The 20,098-nt window shown below is 39.7% G+C and overlaps 1 protein-coding gene across 1 annotated transcript; it reads left to right on the top strand.

Moving 5' to 3' along the window:
* Nucleotides 1-12,555: 12,555 nt before the first annotated feature.
* On the top strand, nt 12,556-14,392 carry LOC135230610 (olfactory receptor 7G2-like). Its single transcript, XM_064280542.1, has one exon. The coding sequence runs from the start codon at nt 13,441-13,443 to the stop codon at nt 14,359-14,361; it is 921 nt and encodes a 306-aa protein (XP_064136612.1). The 5' UTR covers nt 12,556-13,440; the 3' UTR covers nt 14,362-14,392.
* Nucleotides 14,393-20,098: the final 5,706 nt, after the last annotated feature.

Genomic DNA, 20,098 nt, shown 5'->3' on the forward strand with positions numbered 1-20,098 from the left:
TCGTTGATGTTCATTCAGGGTGTTTCCTTCTTCTGCTTCTCTACATGAGCAAGATTCCCAGTAGGCATTTTCACAAATAAATTCTTCCCTGAAGTTTGCAGTTATTATGCCAGGAATGTTCTCTCTGTCTTCCCTCAACTGCCCTGTTCATCACTTCTGTCCTAGGAGTAACAGATGCCAGGTGCTAATATTCATCACACACACAATCATAATAGGACATACCTTTGTGAGGGCCCCATATGCTGAGCACTGTACCAATTGCCTTGTGCCTGCTCATTTCTTATCACTGCAACATCTCCATAAGTTTTTGTTTTTTAATTTTTTATCGTGGTACAAATATACACAACAAAACATACAGGAATTCAGCAATTTCAGTGACACTGAAATTCAGTTCAGTGACACTGTTTACATCCTTCGAGTTGTGCAACCATTCTAGGTATCTTTTTCCAAATTACCTCACCACCAGAAACATACATTCAATGCCTTCTAATCAAAAACTCTCTCGTCCCAGTCCTTCCACCCCTGGGAACCATTAATAAGCTTTGGTTTATCTATATTTGCTTACTTTATATAAATGACTTTATACACTGTCTGTCCCTTTGTGACTGACTTATTTCCCCAGCATGTTTTCTAGGTTTATCCAAAAGGAACCATGTTGGCACAGTGATTAAGCAAATGTCTGCTAACTCAGAAATCGGTGGTTTGAATCCAACAGCCACTCCATGGGAGAAAGATGTGTCAACCTGCTTCTATAAAGATTATAGCCTCGGAAACTCTATGGGGCAATCCTACTTCTTCTCGTAGGGTTGTTATGAGTTGGAATTAGGCTGGACACCAACAAAGTATTCAATCGTGTATATATCATACTTTGTTTATCCATTCATCAGTTGACCATTTCAGTTATTTCCACCTTTGGCTATTGTGAAAAGTCCTGAATGGAGCATCAGTGTACAGGTATCTGTTTGCATTTCTAACTTCACTTCTTCTGGGGATGTATTTGGATTGACTTGATAGCAATTGGTCTAGTATTGGGGTTGCTGGGTCATGTAGTTGTCCCATGTTCAACCTTTTGAAGGATGGCCAAACTGTTTTCCACAGCAACTATACCATTTTGCATTTCCACAGGAATAGATGAGGTTTCCAATTTCTCCACATCCTCTGCAATGTTTATTGTTTTCTTTTTTTTAACATTGTCATTATAATAGGGGTGAAGGGATATCTCATTGTGGTTTTGATTTGCATCTCCCTAATGGATGACTTTGAGCATCCTTTCATGTGGTTGTTTGCCATTGGAAAGTCCTCTTTGATGAAATAGGCTTTAAAGAGAATGATATGTCACCTATCATGTCCAGGGAAGAATTTTTTAACACTTCCTATAATTGGGAGAACAGAGAATCTCATCTACTTAGTTGCCTAGCTTTTCTTGGATTCAGTCACTAATGCAGAGGACTTATGTTTCCATGAGGAAGTCTTTTGAGGTTCAGGTTTATAGATAACATTTTCTAATCTTCACTCCAGATCCAAAGTGTGGACCTGGTTGGATGCCATCCCATCGGCTACGTACTAACTTCGTAGGCAGAGGTGGAAATACCCTGAAGACTTTATTCGAAGGAGATACTAGAATTTTTTAAGGGGAATTATGAAATCTGAGTGACTAGGGGTATTAATTGTGTACTATTTGGAGACATTAACAGAGCGACAGCAAGAGAATCATCTCGGCAGTTAGGTAATCTGAGCTCAGACACAATCACTGTTACTCACTCACTTTGCACGTTGTGTCTATGACATAACACCACCTCTCCCAAGTGTACCCCCAGGTTGATGGTGGTGACAGTATGAACTAATTCATCACTGACAAGCTCTTCAGGGGATTCTGAAGGATTCCAAAGTTTGACAACCATTGCTCTGTAAATGGATTTCATTGTTTTAATCCGTTTGACGGCATGGAATAATTCTGAAGGGAAAAGGCCATGCCTTATTCTTTATTTCATCTTCATAACTTGGTACAATGTGTTGAAGTAGAGTGGGTGCTCAAATAAAATTTGAACCTTCAGAAGGATTAGAGGGAGACGAAGAAAGAGGAGTAAGTGGAAAGAAAGATTTGAATATTTCCTTAGGTTCATAATGTAGACAAGAACATTTCTTTCTGAAGTAGTGGTTTTCAAACTTCAGCATACATCAGAATCACGTGGAAGTCTTGTTAAAACATAAACTGCTAGTCTTCATTCCAGAGTTTATCATCAGTAAGTCTGGAGCAGGCCCAAGAACTTACATTTTTACAGGATTTCAGGTAATGATCTTGCTGGGTATCAAGGAACCACACTTTTGATCATCTGTCACTCCATCTTCTCCATCAGATTCACCAACAATATGGAACCCAGAAATCAAAGAGGTGTTTTAAAATTCATTTTTCTGGGACTTACAAAGGATCCAGAATTGCAGCCCCTCCTCTTTAGCCTATTTCTGTCCATATACCTGGTTGCCCTCCTGGGAAACCTCCTCATCATCCTGGCTGTCAGCTCTGCCTCCCACCTCCACACCCCCATGTACTTCTTTGTCTCTAGTCTCTCCTTCACTGATATCTGTTTCAGTACAACCATGATCCCGAACATGCTGGTGAACATCCAAGCACAGAATCATAGCATCATTTACATAGGATACCTCACCCAGGTCTGCTTTGTCCTGGTATTTACAGGTTTGGATAATTTTCTCCTTGCAACAGTAGGCTATGACCTCTATGTGGCCATCTGCCACCCACTGATATACACCACCATCATGAACACCTGCCTCTGTGGCTTGCTCTCCCTACTCTCCTTATTAATCAGCATTGCGAATGTCCTAACTCACAGTCTGATGGTGTTGCATCTGTCCTTCTGCACAGACCTGGAAATCCCTCGTTTCTTCTGTGAACTTGATCAGATTCTCAAGCTCGCCTGTTCTGATACCATTATCAATTACATCCTAGTGTATTTTGTGGCTTCTTTTTTCTTTTTTGTGGTGGTGTTCCTCTCTCTGGAATCATTTTCTCTTACACTCAGATTGTCTCCTCTACTATGAGAATGCCATCAGTCGGTGCAAAGTATAAAGCTTTTTCCACTCATGGGTCTCACCTCTCAGTTGTTTCCTTATTCTTTGAGACAGGCTTTGGTGTGTACATCAGTTCTGCATTTACACACTCTTCCAGCAAGACAGCAGTAGCCTCAGTGATGTACAGTGTGTTCCCTCAAATGATGAACCCTTTGATCCACAGCCTGAGGAACAGGGACATGACAGGAGCCTTGAGGAAAATCATCAGTAGGATACCATCATTTAAGTTAACTGTGTCTTCTGTTTCGGGCTTGGGATAGGATGGGTCAATGGGGAAGGAATACTGCTGACATGGATTGAATTTTATCTCCTAAAAATATGTGTATGAATTTGGTTAGGCGAACATTCCCAGTATTGCGTGATTGCTCACCATTTTGTCATCTGATGTGATTTTCCTATGTGTTGTAAAATCTATGTCTATGATGCTGATGAGATGGGATTAGAGGCAGTTATGTTTATGAAGCAGGACTCAATTTACAAGATTAGATTTGCCTTGATTAAATCTCTTTTGAAATCTAAAAGAGGGAAGCTGGCAGAGAGGCAGAGGTACCTCATACCACCAGGAAAACAGTGCTGGGAGCAGAGGATGTTCTTTGGATTGGGGGTTCCTGAGCAGGGAAGCTCCTAGACCAAGGGAAGATTGACAAGAAGGACCTTCCTCCAGAACTTGTGGAGAGAGAAAGCCTTACTCTGCAGCCGATGCCCTGAATTTGGACTTCTAGCCTACTATACTGTGAGAAAATAAACTTTTGTTTGTTGAAGGCACCCACTTTTGGTATTTCTGTTATAGCAGCACTAGATAACTAAGGCAACTGGTGATCCAAGATGTCTGACTGTTCAATCAGCATATTCTTCTAAAACAACTGGGTAACATAACGGCTAGGTACATTTCAGTTAATTCATGATAAATGGAGAAAAATATTAAACTTATCAAGACTTTCATTTTACTTGGATCCACAATCAACACCCGTGGAAGCAGCAGTCTGGAAATCAAATGACATATTGCATTGGGCAAATCTGATGCAAAAAATTCTTTAAAATGTTAAAAAACAAAGATGTCACTTTGAAGATTAAGGTGTACCTCACCGAAGCCAAGGTATTTTCAATTGGCTCATATGCATATGAAAGCTGTGGAATGAATGCAGAAGATGAAAGAAGAATTGATGCCTTTGAATTACGGTGTTGACAGAGTCTTGAACATACCATGGGCTGCCAGAAGAACAAATAAATGTGTCTTGGAAGAAGTACAGCCAGAATGCTCCTTAGAAGCGAGGATGGAGAGACTGTGTCTCATGTACTTCGGACATGTTATTAGGAGGGATCAGACCCTGGAGGACATCGTGCTTGGTAAAATAGAGGGTCAGGGAGAAATAGGTAGCCACTGAAAGAGATGGACTGACAGTGGTTGCATCAATGAGCTTCAACACATAGCAATGATTGTGAAAATTGGACAGGACTGGGCAGTGTTTCATTCTGCTGAATTGACTTGATGACCCCTAACAACAAGAGTAACAATAAAGAGATAATCTTTCCTAGGAATCATCAAGAGAACATCCTATATCATCAGCTTGAATTGGGGCATATGCCCCTTCTAAAAATAATTACTGTCAAGAGAAATTTCATTACCTTGGAAGGACAAAATGAATGCTCTGATTAGAAAAGTGTGAAGTGGGGTTAAGTGCTACAATGATTACAAATGTTTAGAACAATGCCTGCCACATAGAATTAAATGAATTTACCTAATGAATGTGAGTCAGCACAATTGATTTACAAGTGTAGCACTCTCTTTCTCCTTTTGTAATTCCTTCTCTTTCCTATATTTTAAGCACTTACTTCAGCCATTATCCTAGTTTACTAGTTTGAATATGTATTAGCAATTGATACTTGTGGTGTAGGCAATGCTGTATTTGGAAATACTTCATTGGATGTTTATTTGTCCTGCTGTGTTCTCTTTCTTATCCTGAAAGAAAACTTGAAATTTTCATTCTCAAGTACTTGTTTTAGTGGCTTATTTTTAAGTTGGTTGGATTGATCAGTGTTTTCCCTTTTGGATTGTGCATGTCGTATCTTCATTTACGAAGTGATTAACTCTTCCAATCTCATAAAAATGTCCGCCTATATTGTCTTGTAAACATTTAATCATTTTTACTTTTGTGTTTAAAAGGCATTGGAATTATCTTTGAATATGATGTGATGGAGAATCCAATTTCATTTGCTTTCCATATGGATAAAAACTGATCTCAGACTATTTCCTGAATGATACCATCCTTTCTCTGCAATGCCCTATTGTCACAAATAAAATGTCTGATGCTTCTGTCTTTGATAAGTGTTCATATAGATGAAGATTCTGTTAGTTCTATCTTTCAATAGTATACTAGAACCATCCTGTTTTACTCATTATAGATCCATGATATATCTTGATAGTTGGTAAGGCAAATAGTCCCCATTGTTCTTATTTGCCATCAAGGTAGATGTTGTTTCTCCTTGTTCTTGTACAAAACTTTTGAACCCTGGGATTTTTCTTTCTTGTGCTAACCTGGTCTGCTTTGGGCACTAAGGTTGTGCTGGCCTTATAAAGAGAGATAAAGAATATCCGGCCCCTAACATTTTCTGAAACCTTCCTTTAATCTTTAAATTAACTCCCTTGAGTGCTTTGAAGAATGTTCCTGTAAAACTGCATATCTCAGTTTGTGTTTTGGGACAAATTATATTAATGAGTACTTCATTTTTTTTTAATGTTTCCAAGGTTACTTGCTTTCTGCTTCTGCTTGAAAGAATTACAGTCAGGTGGATTTAACTAAGACCAACACTTCCACTTGTGCATAGAATTCAATCTCGCCTGCCTATGTTAGGACATAACTCTGGTAATTCTCCCATCTCCCTCTTGCATCATCAGGTTTCTCCCTTTGACTTGTTCATTTTCAATAGCATGCAAGATATTTGAATTCCTCAAATCTTACAAAAAAGAAAGAAAAAATAAAGTTCCCTGAACCCTTCATTTTGCTCTACCAGTAGATTCATTTCTCTGCCCTCTTCATATAGCAAAACTCCTCAAAAGAGATGTCTCCACTCACTCTCCCCAATTCTTCTCTCTCTATTTACTCTTGAGGTCTATGCAGTCAGGCCTTTGCCCCAACACTTTACAGAGAGTGCTTTTGAGGAGCTGCCAGTGTTCTCTACCTTAACAAGTCCAACCCAGTCCAGGTCAGTTAATTCTCTGTCCTTCTCTTTTCAACCACATTGTCTCAGTTTATTACATATTGACACACTTCCGTCACTTGGCTTTCAGCACCATATATTGTTTTGACTTTATTCCTACCTGACCAGCTACTATTTCTCTTGATGTGTCTTCTCATCTTTCCAGTCTCTAAACACTGGAGGGCCTCCTCTTTTAGTCCTCAGACCTCTTCTTCTCCAGCTACATTCAATCCTTTGCAACAGCATCCAGACTCATAGATTTAAAATTCATCTGAAGACAAATGAATCCTAAATTTATAGGTAGAAAGGAGCACTTCCCCGAATGCCAGACTTATATATCCAACTTCCCACTTGCTATCCCTCAATTAAAAAAAAAAAAAAAAAGATATTCCATCAGTTCCTGGTAGCTTGTTTTTCACCAGTGCCTTCAGTGGAGCTCGGGCTTCTTCCTTCAATACCATCAGTTCTTGATCGTATGCTACCTCCTAAAATGGTTGAAAGTCTACCAATTACTCAACAATTACTGACTGTGTATTCTTTCTATCTTCATTTGATGCTTCCTGCATCATTTAATATTTTTCCCATAGAAACCAGCAATATTGCGATTGGAGGCTTGAATTTTTTCTCCAGTTCTTTCAGCCTGAGAAACACCAAGTGTATTCTTCCCTTTTGGTTTTCTATCTCCAGGTCTTTGCACATGTCATTCATTATAATACTTTACTTTGTCTTCTCAAGCTGCCCTTTGAGGTCTTCTGTTCTGCTCTTCTACTTCACCATTTCATTCTTTTGCTTTAGATACTCAACATTCAAGATCAAGTTTCAGAGTCTCTTTTGACATCCATTTTGGTCTTTTCTTTCTTTCCTGCCTTTTTAATGACTTTTTGCTTTCTTAGCATATGAAGTCCTTGATGTCATTCTACAGCTCATCTGGTCTTTGGTCATTAGTGTTCAATGCATCAAATCTATTCTTGAGGTGGTCTCTAAATTCAGGTGGGGTATACTCAAGTCATACTTTGGCTCTCATGGACTTGTTCTAATTTTCTTCAGTTTCGACTTGAGCTTGCATATGTGTAATTGGTGGTCTGTTCTGCAGTCGGCCCCTGGCCTTGTTCTGACTAATGATATAGAGCATTTACATCTTCTCTTCCCACAGGTGTAGTCAGTTTGATTCCTGTCTATTCCATCTGGCGAGGTCCACATGTATAGTCACCATTTATGCTGCTGAAAATGTTATTTTCGATGAAGAAGTTGGTCTTGCAAAATTATATCATGCAATCTCTGGCATTGTTTCTATCATCAAGGCCATGTTTTCCAACTACTGATTCTTCTTTGTTTTCAACTTTTGCATTCCAAGGGCCAGTAATTATCAATGCGTTCTGATTGCATGTTTGATCAATTTCAGACTGCAGAAGTTGGTAAAAATCTTCAATTTCCTCATCTTTGGCCTTAGTGGTTGGTGTGTAAATTTGAATAGTAGTAGTAGTAACTGATCTTCCTTGTAAGTATATGGATATTACCCTATCACTGACAGCATTGTCTTTCAGGATAGATCTGGAAATGTTCTTTTTTCACAATGAATGCAATGCCATTCCTCTTCAAGTCGTCATTCCCGGCGTAGTAAACCATATGAATATCCAATTCAAAATGGCCTATACCAGTCCATTTCAGCTCACTAATGCCTAGGATATCTAAGTTTATATGTTCCATTTCATTTTTGATGATTTCCAATTTTCCTAGTTTCATACTTAATACATTCCATGTTCTTATTATAAATGAATGTTTGTAGTTGTTCTCATTTTGAGTTGTGCCACATCAGCAAATGAAGGTCCAGAAGCTTGGCTCCATCCAGATTGTTAAGGCCATCTCTACTTTGAAGAGGCAGCTTTTCCTAAGTTGTATTTTGAGAGTCTTCCAACTTGAGTGGCTCATCTTCTGGCACTATATCAAACATTGTTCTGCTGGTATTCAAAAGGTTTTCATTAGGTAATTCTTTTCAGAAGGAGACTGCTCAGTCCTTCTTCCTAGCCTGTCTTAATATAGGAGCTCAGCTGAAACCCGTCCACCATGGGTGGCCTTCTGGTATTTGAATACCAGTGGCATAGCTTCCACTATCACAGCAACAGGCAAGCCCCACAGTACTACAAACTGACAGACATGTGGGGGTCTGTCAAATGGATACAGTTTTAGAAGTGCTTGCTTGTCTATGCCAAGGAATTTGGAAGACAGCTACCTGGCCAACTGACTGAAAGAGATCCATATTCATGCCTATTCCAAAGAAAGGTGATCCAAAAAAATGCAAAAATTATAGAAAAATATTGTTAATATCACACTCAAGTAATATTTTGCTAAAGATCCTCCCAAAGTGGTTGCAGCAATATATCAACATAGAACTGCCAGAAATTCAAGCTAGATTCAGAAGAGGACATGGAAGCAGGGATATCATGGCTGATGTCAGATGGATCCTGGCTGAAAGCAGAAAACACCAGAAAGATGTTTACCTGTATTTTATTCACCATGCAAAGGCATTTGACTGTGTGAATCATAACAAATTATGGATAAGATTGTGAAGAATGGAAATCCTGGAATGGTTAATTGTTCTCATTTCAGAAAAGTTAATTTTCCTGTACATGGATCAAGAGACAGTCATTCGAACAGAACAAGGGCATAATGTGTGCTTTAAAGTCAGGAAAGCTGTGCATCATGGTTGCATCCTTTCACCATATTTATTCAATCTGTATGCTGAGCAAATAATCCAAGTAACGGAACTACATGAAGAAAAACTGGGCATCAAAATTGGAGGAAGACTCATCAACAAAGTGCGATATGCAGTGGGCAACCTTGTTTAACGTGTTGAAGAGCAAAGATATCACCTTGAAGACTAAGGTGCCCCTGACCCAAGCCATGGTATTTTCAATTGCATTGTATGCCTGTGAAAGCTGGAAAATGAATAAGGAAGACCAAAGAAGAATTGATGCCTTTGAATTGTGGTGTTGGCAAGGAATATTGACCATACCATGGGCTGCCAAAAGAATGAACAAATCTTTCTTAGAAGAAGTACAACCAGAATGCTCCTTAGGAGCAAGGAAGGGGAGACTGCGTCTTATATACTTTGGACATGTTGTCAGGAGGGATCAGTCCCTGGAGGAGGACATCATGCTTGGCAGAGTACAGGGTCAGTGAAAAAGAAGAAGACCCTCAATGAGTTGGATTGACACAGTGGCTGCAACAACAAGCTAAAGCATAACGACGATTATAAGGATGGCTCAGGACCGGGCAGTGTTTCGTTCTGTTTTGCATAGGGTCGCTGTGAGGTAGAACCAACTCGACAGCACCTAACAACATCTGCAACATTTTCGTTGTCAGGGAGCCCTGAGGGTTCAATGGTTAAGTGCTCAGCTGCTAACAGAAAAGTTGGTATTCACACCAACCAGCTGCTATACAGGAGAAAGATGTGGCGGTCTGCTCCCTTAAAGATCACACCCTTGGAAACCCTGTGGGGCAATTCTACTCTGTCCTACAGGGTTGCTGTGAGTTGGAATTGACTTGTCAGCAGTAGATTCGCTTGGTTTGCATTGGCTTGGTCTTTCAGGATTTACACTACCCTGGGAATAGAATGATAATAAAAGGGTTTGGTTAATGAGGAGCTTTGGATATTGAGTCCCTAGAGACACAGAGGCTGTAAGTAGTCTACCTGTGACCACTTCACTCAAAAGTCCTTCTCCAGCCAAAAAGCAATGCCCCTGAGACTCCATTCAGAGATGGTTCTCATGCCAGGAGCCTGGAGCCTCCCTTGGTACCTCTGCCTTTCCTGAGTACTGACGTTCTGGCTACATCATCCAACATCCAGGGCAGATGTGAAGCATCATTCCTCAGTGATGCCAGCCAGGTAACCTAAATCCCTTAGTTAATGTTTGGAAATGAGGAGAAACGTTTCTCTGTAGCTTCATCCAGGGGAAGGTGTGAAGACAGTACATGCATGAAATGATTAGAACCAAGTCACCTATGGACTCCTACATTTCTCCCATCTTCCTAACATGTTTCCTTGTTTCTTTGTACCCGAATCAGGCAGCTCTTACTCAGCTAGTCTCTTACTGTGTCTCTACAATGGCAAGGATCAAATTCTTTCTGTGCAGAAAACTACCCCTTCTCAAACATTGAGTATTAGAAAATTCCCTGACATTTACTTGTATTCTTGTGCTGGTGGTGGTGAGGAGAGTTGTTGAGCTTCACTTTATCTTCCTATCCCTGGTACTTGATATACCATCTTTAGGAAAGTTTTGGTATTATCCCTGGTGCCAGGCTCTGAGAGCTCTGGGGGAAGAAGCAAAGACCCAGGCAGACTTAGCAAGCTGCCTCGCTAGGTTATTTGTTTCTCTTTATAAAACTAACAAATATTTTCAATTAGAATACTACAGGCAGTATAATGAAACAACCAACCAAATAAAAACACCTGTTACACCTTCCAGAATTCACATTGTTGATGTTCTGCTGTAGCAGCTTGAAGTATTTTTTTTAAGTGACAAAATAATATGTATACAGAAAACATCTCCTTTGCAATCCTCTCTGTTGCCCTCTTTTCCTCCCAGAATCAGCAGCATCTTGGATGTTATGGTATCCCCCAGTCATGGTTTTATATTCTACATGTATATTTCTCTCTCTCTGTATATGTACGTACACACACACACACACACACACATATATAAACCAAACCAAACCCAGTGCATCACTATGAGTCAGAATTGAATCGACGTCACTGGGATATAGATATAGATATAGATATAGATATAGATATAGATATAGATATAGATATAGATATAGATATAGATATAGATAGATATAGATATACACATAAGGCAGTAGATGGATAGACAGTTGGAGAGCAATTAGTAAAATAGCTGTCAATTAGAGAATGAAGAAATATATTGTGGTGTAATAATATAGTGGAATACCCTATTGTAGTTAAAATTAATGAAGCACAATTAAAGGTATCAACATTCATTAAAAAAAATACCAAGAAAGCCAAATGTAAAATGACATATACAGTACAATTCTGTTTATATAAAGCTTTAAAAAACACAAACTGTGCAATTCTATGGAAGAATTATACTACATGTAGTAAAAAGTGCAGAGGAATAAGGTCAATCAAGTTAATGTACTGTTTAGCCCTGGAGAAGGAAAAGAATCAATATTGTGCGAAATACATGATGTGGGGAGCCTCAAATATTTCTGCATTATTTTGTGCAATAAAAATATCTAAAGCAAGGGTGGTGACGTGTGGCAATTACCAGTGGACTGGTAGGTGCCCAACCTTTCACTGTTATTCTCTGTATTTTTCATTGTGCTTGAATTATCAATTAAAAAAAAAACTCACTAGGTGTCTCAGTCATCTAGTGCTGCTATAACAAATATAACAAGTGAATGCCTTAAACAAAGAGAAATTTATTCCTTCACAGTCTAGTAGGATACAAGTCCATATTCAGGGCACTAGCTCCACAGGAAGGCTTTCTCTCTTGGGCAGCTCTGGAGGAAGGTCCCTGTCATTAATCTTCCCCTGATGGATGAGCATCTCAGACTCAGGGACCCTGGGTCCAAAGGATGCGCTTTGCTCCTGGTGCTGCTTTCTTGGTGATATGAGGTCCCCTTGTCTCTCTGCTTCCTTCTCTCTTTTATATCTCAAAAGAGATTGGCTTAAAACATTATCTAATCTTGTAGATCTCATTGATATAACTGCCACTGATTCATTTAATTAACATCATAGTGATAGAATGTATAACACATAAGGAAATCACATCAAATGACAATATGGTAGACAATCATACAATACTGGGAATCATGGCCTAACCAAGTTGACACATAATTTTTGGGAACACAATTCAATCCGTGACACTTGAGTAGATTTTAAAAAATAATAAAAAAAAATTCATGCTGTAGACTTCTTGTCATACAATTTTTTTTTTCCTCTGCAAGGATTTCATTATGTGTGTTGATCTAGACCTAATTTATTCTTTTTCATTGCTATATATTTCATCAACCCATCCATACCAAATGAATATTGATATCACTGATGTTCATTTAGGGTATTTCTTCCTTCTGCTTCTCTACATGAGCTGGATTCCCATATAAATTCTTCCCTGAAGTTAGCATTTATTATGCTAGGAATGTTCTCTCATTTTGTCTTCCCTCAACTGCACTGTTCACCACTTCTGTCCTAGGAGTAAAAGATGCCTGGTACTATTGTTCATGACACACACACACACACACACACACATACAATCACAACAGGACATGTCACTGTGAGGGCCCCATATGCTGAGCACTGTACCAGAAGTAAAAGATGCCAGGTGCTATTGTTCATGACACACACACTGTCTTCATCATCTAATGCTGCTATAACAGAAATACCACAAGTGGATGGGATGGCTTTAATGAAGAGAAATTTATTTCTTCACAGTAAAGTAGGCTAAAAGTTCAAATTCAGGGTGTCTGCTCCAGGGGAAGCCTTTCTCACTCTGTCAACCTTCTCATAAATATTCCCCCAGACTAGGAGCTTCTTTGCCCAGGTACCCTGGGTCCAAAGGACTCACTCTGCTCCCAGCACTGCTTTCTTGGTGGTGTGAGGTCCTCCTGTCTCTCTGCTTGCTTCTCTCTTTTATATCTCAAGAAATTACCTTAAGACACAATCCAGTCTTTAGGTTGAGTCCTGCCTCACTGACACAAGTGCCACCCACCCACCTTCATTACCATCATAGAGGCAGGATTTACAATATATAGGGAAATCACACAATACTGGAAATTATGGCCCAGCCAAATTGATACACACATTTTTGGGGGAATATGATTTAATCCATGACATACACACACACACACACACACACACACACACAATCACAATAGGACATGTCATTGTGAGGCCCCATATGCTGAACACTGTAGCAGGGGTGGTTTTCAAACTTTAGCATACATCAAAATACATGGAAGTCTTGTTGAAACACAAACGGCTGAACTTCATCCCAGAGTTTATCATCAGTAAGTCCAGAGTGAGTTTGAAAAACTTATATTTCTAAAAAGATCCCAGGTGATGCTCTTGCTGGGCATCCAGGAGCCACACATTTGATTATCTGTCATCCCATCTTTTCCATCAGATTCACCAACAATATGGAACCTAGAAACCAAACAGATGTTTCAGAATTTCTTCTTCTGGGACTTACAGAGGATCCAGAACTGCAGCCTGTCTTATTCAGTTTGTTTGTATCTATGTACCTGGCCACCCTCCTGGGAAACCTACTTATTGTCCTGGTTGTCAGCTCTGACTCCCACCTCCACAACCCCATGTACTTCTTTCTTTCCAATCTCTCCTTCGTTGATATCTGTTTCCCGAACATGCTGGTGAACATCCAAGCACAGAATCAAATCATCACTTATGTAGGCTGCCTGACCCAGGTCTGTTTTGTAATGATATTTACTGGTTTGGAAAATTGTCTCCTTGCAGTAATGGCCTATGACCGCTATGTGGCCATCTGCCACCCACTGAGGTACACCATCATCATGAACCTCCACTGCTGTGGCTTGCTCTCCCTACTCTCCTTACTAACTAGCATTGTGAACGCCCTCCTTCACAGTCTGTTGGTGCTGCATTTGTCCTTCTGCATAGACCTGGAAATCCCTCATTTCTTCTGTGAACTTGCTCAGATTCTCAAGCTCGCCTGTTCTGATACCCGCATCAATTACATCCTAGTGTATTTTGTGGCTACTGTATGGGGTGGTGTTCCTCTCTCTGGAATCATTTTCTCTTACACTCAGATTTTCTCCTCTGTTTTGAGAATGCCATCAGTGGGTGCAAAATATAAAGCTTTTCCCACCTGCAGGTCTCACCTTTCAGTTGTGTCCTTATTCTATGGAACAATCTTTGGTGTGTACATCAGTTCTGCATTTACACATTCTCCCAGGAAGATAGCAGTAGCTTCAGTGATGTACAGTTTGGTCCCTCAAATGATGAATCCCTTTATCTACAGCCTGAGGAACAGAGACATAAGGGGACCCTTGAGGACATTCATCAGTAGAATACTATCATTTTAGTGATTGTGTCACCTGTTTTTGGGCTTGGGACTCTAGGATGGGTCAAAGTGGAAGGAATACTGCTGATCAAGGATGCCTTACTGTTTCATGAGCAAGTTCTTCTAAAATGATTAGATAATATAATGGCTAGGTACATTTCAACTTATTCATGATGAGTGAGAAAATACTGAAGTTGTCAATAATTTCATTTTACTTGGATCCACAATCAATGCCTATGGAAGCAGCAGTCAAGAAATCAAATGACATACTGCATTGGGGAAATCTGCTATAAAAGACTTCTTTAATGTGTTAAAAAGCAAAGATGTCACTTTGAGGACTAAGGTATACCACATCCAAGCTAGACTATTTTCAATCACCTCATATGCACGGCAGAGCTGGACAATAAATAAGGAAGAGTGAAAAAGAATTGATGCCTTTGAATTGTGCTGATGGTGAAGAATACTGAATACACCATGGACTGCCAGAAAATGAACACATCTGTTTGGAAGAAGTGCAGCCATAGCACTTACCTTCTACGCCAAAAGGTTTCCAATAGGGTCTGTGAAAAAGAGGAACACCTTCAATGAGATGGATTTACACAGTGGCTACAAGAGTGGGCTCAAACATAGCAATAATTGTGATGGTGGTGCAGGACCAGGCAGTATTTTATTTATTGTGCATGACTGACTTGATGGCACGTAACAACAACAACACATTTCAACTTGGAGTTGAAACTTGGTTTTTCTCTTTATGTAGCTCTGTGCTGTTTGGTAAACTCTCTAAGCTCAGTTTTTTTGTCAGGTGCCATAAAAGCAGAGCCTGAGGCAGGTGTTCTTATTACATGATTTTCGGGGCAGTGGTCTAGGAAAGAATGAAAACAGGAGAACGTGGATAGGGCAGGGAAATTATGTAAACAGAGTTGTGGTCATAGCTAGACATTAGATTTAGCCTGATTCTATGAATAGAGAAATACGATTGGAAATCCAGACTTAAGCTGCCTGTGAGGCAAGACAGCTCTTTTTTCATGTCCTAATTTAGTCATAACTGAGACATATCACTGGTAAGCCATATTTGTTCGAAGCAGCATCAGTATCATCAAGTGACGTTCCTTCCCGTCTCATTACTGAGAGTAGAATCACAGGCCCCTTTTTAACCTAATTCCTGGTGTGGGGGTGGGGGGAAGATTACCATGAGAACCTTAGGCTGATGATTTGAAGTATAATTCCTGCTGGGGTGTTAACCACTATGACCAAAAGGAGTACCTACCAAAAATGCCTGGCACAGTGGTAAATGTTCAATAAAACTTTAAATGGTCATTGTAGTCCATGTCTTGTCTATATTCATAAGTATTCTAATCATTTGGCTCTCACATATTTTTGCCACTTGCTCCAGTGGTTGTATTTGTTTACCCTCATTGTAATAATTCTCAGCAGCTTTTATTCCTCTAATCTGAATAATCACCGTTTCTTAATAAGAATCGATGATACTGAAGGAAGAGTTCAAGCAGCACTGAAGGCACTGGTGAAAAACAAGGCTCCAGGAACTGACGGAATACCAGCTGAGATGTTTCAACACATGGATGCAGTGGTGAAAGTGCTCACTCGTCTACACTGAGAAATTTGGAGGACAGCTACCTGGCCAACCGCCTGGAAGAGATCCATATTTATGCCTATTCCCAAGAAAGGTGAGCCCACAGAATGCGGAAATTATCGAACAATGTCATTAATATCACACATAAGTAAAATTTTGCTGAAGATCATTCAAAAGCAGCTACACCAGTATATTGACAGGGAACTGCCGGAAATTCAGGCTGGATGGAGAAGAGGACATAGACCTGGGGATGTCATTGCTGATGTCAAATGGATCCTGGCTGAAAGCAGAGAATATCCTAAGGAGGTTTACCTGTGTTTTATGGACTAGGCAAAGGCGTTCTTTTGTGTGGATCATCACACATTATTGAAAACATTGTGAAGAACTGGAATTTCAGGACACTTAATTGTGGTGATGAAGAACCTGTACATGTATCAAGAGGCAGTAATTCAAACGTAACAAGGGGATACTTCAAGCTTTAAAGTCAGGAAAGGTGGGCATGAGGGTTATATCTTTTCATTATAATTATTCGATCTGTATGCTGAGCAAATAGTCCAAGAAGTTGGACTATATGAAGAACTGGGCATCAGGATTGGAGGAAGTCTCTTTAAGAGCCTGCGATATGCAGGGGTGACACAACCTTGTTTTTTTTTTTAAAATGAAAAGGACTTGAAGCACTGAGGAAGATCAAAGGCTACAGGCTTCAGCATGGATTACATCTCAACAAAAAGAAAACAAAAATCCTCACAAAGGTAACAATAAACAACATCATGACAAACAGAGAAAAGTTTGAAGTTGTCAAGGATTTCATTTTACTTGAATCCACAATGAACGCCCATGGAAGAAGCAGTCAAGAAATGAAAAGACACTTTGCATCAGGCAAATGTGTTGCAAAGGACCTCTTTAAAGTGTTAAAAAGCAAAGATATCACTTTAAGGACTAAGGTGCACCTGACCCAAGCCATAGTGTTTTCAGTCACCTCATATGCATGCAAAAGCTGAACACTGAATAAGGAAGACTGAAGAATTAATGCCTTTGAGTTATGGTGTTGGCGAGGAATGTTGAATATACCATGGACTGCCAAAAGAAGGAACAAATCTGTCTTGGAAGAAGCACAGCCAGAATGTTCCTTAGAACTGAGGGTGGTGAGACTTCATCTCACATACTTTGTACCTCTTTTTGGCAAGGATATCATGGTTGGTAAAGTAGAGGGCCAGTGAGAGGGAGGAAGACCCTTAATGAGATGGATTGGCACAGTGGCTGCAACAATGGCCTCAAGCGTAACAATGATCTTGAGGATGGCTCAGGACTGGGCAATGTTTTGTTCTGTTGAACAGAGGGTTGCTATGAGTCAGAACCAACTCGAAGGTACCTAACAGAAACAACAACAAAATCTGAGTAAAATAATCAAGTGAGTAGGGTAGGCATTGCAAAGTTTGATAACCTTTCTCTTGTACTTAAAGCTTGATAACCTTTCTCTTGTACTTTTTTGCTTTGATTCCTTCTCGCTGATTTATTGATAAGAATACATCTGAGTTTTTTCTTTTCTACTTAGTCACCACATCTTGCTGTGTTTCTTACTCATGTGGAAGCCACACACAGAAACATAGTTGAATAATAAATCGCTGATGTCTTAGAGGGTTGGCTGTAGTCTTAGGTCTCTCAAGAAAACCTTTTAATGTTTCTTTGGGAAGAAAACAGTTTTTCTATGAAGGAGAACTTTACTTTGAAAAGGAGTTGTAAATATGGTGGGAGAAAAGAGAAGTTGGTAGGGCTAGGGGGACCACATTTTCCACACACACACACACACACACACACACACACACAGACAAAGGGGGGCCATCAGTGAGAATCATCTCTAAGGGTGTGGGAGGAGAATAATGAAGGTCTCGCAGGAGAATCAAGAAGCCGTTGAGAGCCTTCTATTCTGGTCATCACTGGGGTGAAGGAGGGAGATTGTTTTTAGCAAGCTGGAGGACTAATCCCTACCCTGACTCAAGGTATCTTCTAGTGTAGACCTCCCTCCGTTGACATCCACAGAGCACCTTCAGGCATGCATCACCTGAGACCCTTGTTCATACTGCAGGGTCATGGACGTTATCCAAAAAATACTGACTTTGAATTTCTGGGGAGATGCCTGAAGGATGAGATGATGAAATAAACACTTCTGGAAATTCTTATGAACTCTGAGGTCTGAGAAGGGAGGTGCTAATATTAGAAGAACATGGGAGAATGTATTTATAATATAGAATATAAAAGGACTTTCCTCAACTTTACTTTGTATGATATCTATATAAACTGTACACCAAGGTTCATTCCAGCACTTTTCACAATAGCCAAAAGGTGGAAAAAAACAAAACCTCCATCAACAGACAAATGGATAAACAAAATGTGGTATACCCATAAAGTGGACTATGACTCAGCCATAAAGAGAAATGAAGCTTTGACGCATGCCATTACATGGATGAATCTTGAAAACATCATGTTGAGCGGAATAAGTCAGTTGTAAAAAGACAAATATTGTATGATCTCATGTATATGAAATAAGCAAATATACAGAAAAGGAAGAATTATTAGTTGATACCAGACATGGAGGGGAAGGGGAAAGTTTTGCTTAGGGGCCTGTTAAGTTTATGTTAAAGGTGGTGGAATAAACTGGAAAAGGATACGGAGAATGGTTGCACAACTTGAAAGATGTGATCAATGTCACTGAACTGTACATACAGAAATTATTGAGATGGTGTAAGTTTTGTTGTTTATTTTAATAAAAAAACATGTATAATGTAGTATATAAAATGTATCTGTAGTTCTTACAGTGTAGTAATCTAGTAAAAACACATATGCTCATCACTGGGTTAAGAAAGAACGCATTACCATCACGTAGATACCATTAGAACAGCTAATCACATCACCCTTCCTGTGTCTAGTGATAACTACTATCCTGAATTCTGTATTTAACCTTTTCTTTGATGTTTTTCTATTAGGTTGGATTCTATGGAATTTCGAAGTTGGTCATTTTCACCTTATAATCCGGCATTTTCAAAGTATTCACTAGTATATTTTTATCACTGTTGTTCCCCATTGTTCTTAGGTTCTATCAAGGCGGTTCTGACTCATGGCAACCCTATGTACAACAGAACGAAACACTGCCCGGCCCTGCGCCATCCTCACAATTGTTGCTAGGCTTGAGCCCACAGTTGCAGCCACTGTGTCAATCCATCTCATTGAGGGTCTTCCTTTTTTCACTGGTCCTCTACTTGATCAAGCATGATGCCCTTCTCCAGGCTTCAGTCCCTTCTGATAAAATATCCAAAGAATATGAGAGAAAGCCTCACCATCCTTGCTTCTAAGAAGCACTCTGGTTGTGCTTCTTCCAAGACAGATTTTTTGTTGTTGTTGTTCTTTTGGCAATCCGTGGTATATTCAATACTCTTCTCCACACCACAATTCAAAACTGTCAATTCTTCAGTCTTCCATATTCATTGTCCAGCTTTCGTATGCATATGAGGCAGTTGAAAACACCATGGCTTGAGCCAGGTGCACCTTAGTCCTCGAGGCGACATCTTTGCTTTTTAACACTTTAAAGATGTCTCTGGCAGTCGATTTGCCCAATGCAATGCATCTTTTGATTTCTCGACTGCTGCTTCCATGGCTGTTAATTATGGATCCAAGTAAAATGAAACCATTGACAACCTCAATCTTTTCTGCATTTATCATAATGTTGTTTATTGGTCCATTCGTGAGGATTTTTGTTTTATGTTGAGATGTAATCCATACTGAAGGCTGTAGTCTTTAACCTTCATCAGTAAGTGCTTCAAGTCCTCTTCACCTTCAGCAAGCAAGGTTGTGCTATCTGCATAACACAGGTTGTTAATGAGTCTTCCCCTGATCCTGATGCCCCCTTCTTCTTCATATAGCCCAGCTTCTGGGATTATTTGCTCAGCATACAGATTGAATAGGTATGATGAAAGGATACCCTGACACACACCTTTCCTGACTTTAAACCACGCGGTATTCCCTTGTTCTGTTTGAATGATTGCCTCTTGATCCATGTACAGATTCCTCATGAGCACAATTAAGTGTTCCAGAATTCTCATTCTCTGCAGTGTCATCCATAATTTGTTATGATCCACATAGACAAATGCCTTAACATAGTCAATAAAACACA

The sequence above is a fragment of the Loxodonta africana genome, chromosome 3 (assembly GCF_030014295.1).
Source record: "Loxodonta africana isolate mLoxAfr1 chromosome 3, mLoxAfr1.hap2, whole genome shotgun sequence".
Classification (NCBI taxonomy): Eukaryota; Metazoa; Chordata; class Mammalia; order Proboscidea; family Elephantidae; genus Loxodonta; species Loxodonta africana.

Bases quoted from the DNA above. Each gene is read 5' to 3' on its own strand.
- LOC135230610 (XM_064280542.1), top strand. From the start codon at position 13,441: ATGGAACCTAGAAACCAAACAGATGTTTCAGAATTTCTTCTTCTGGGA.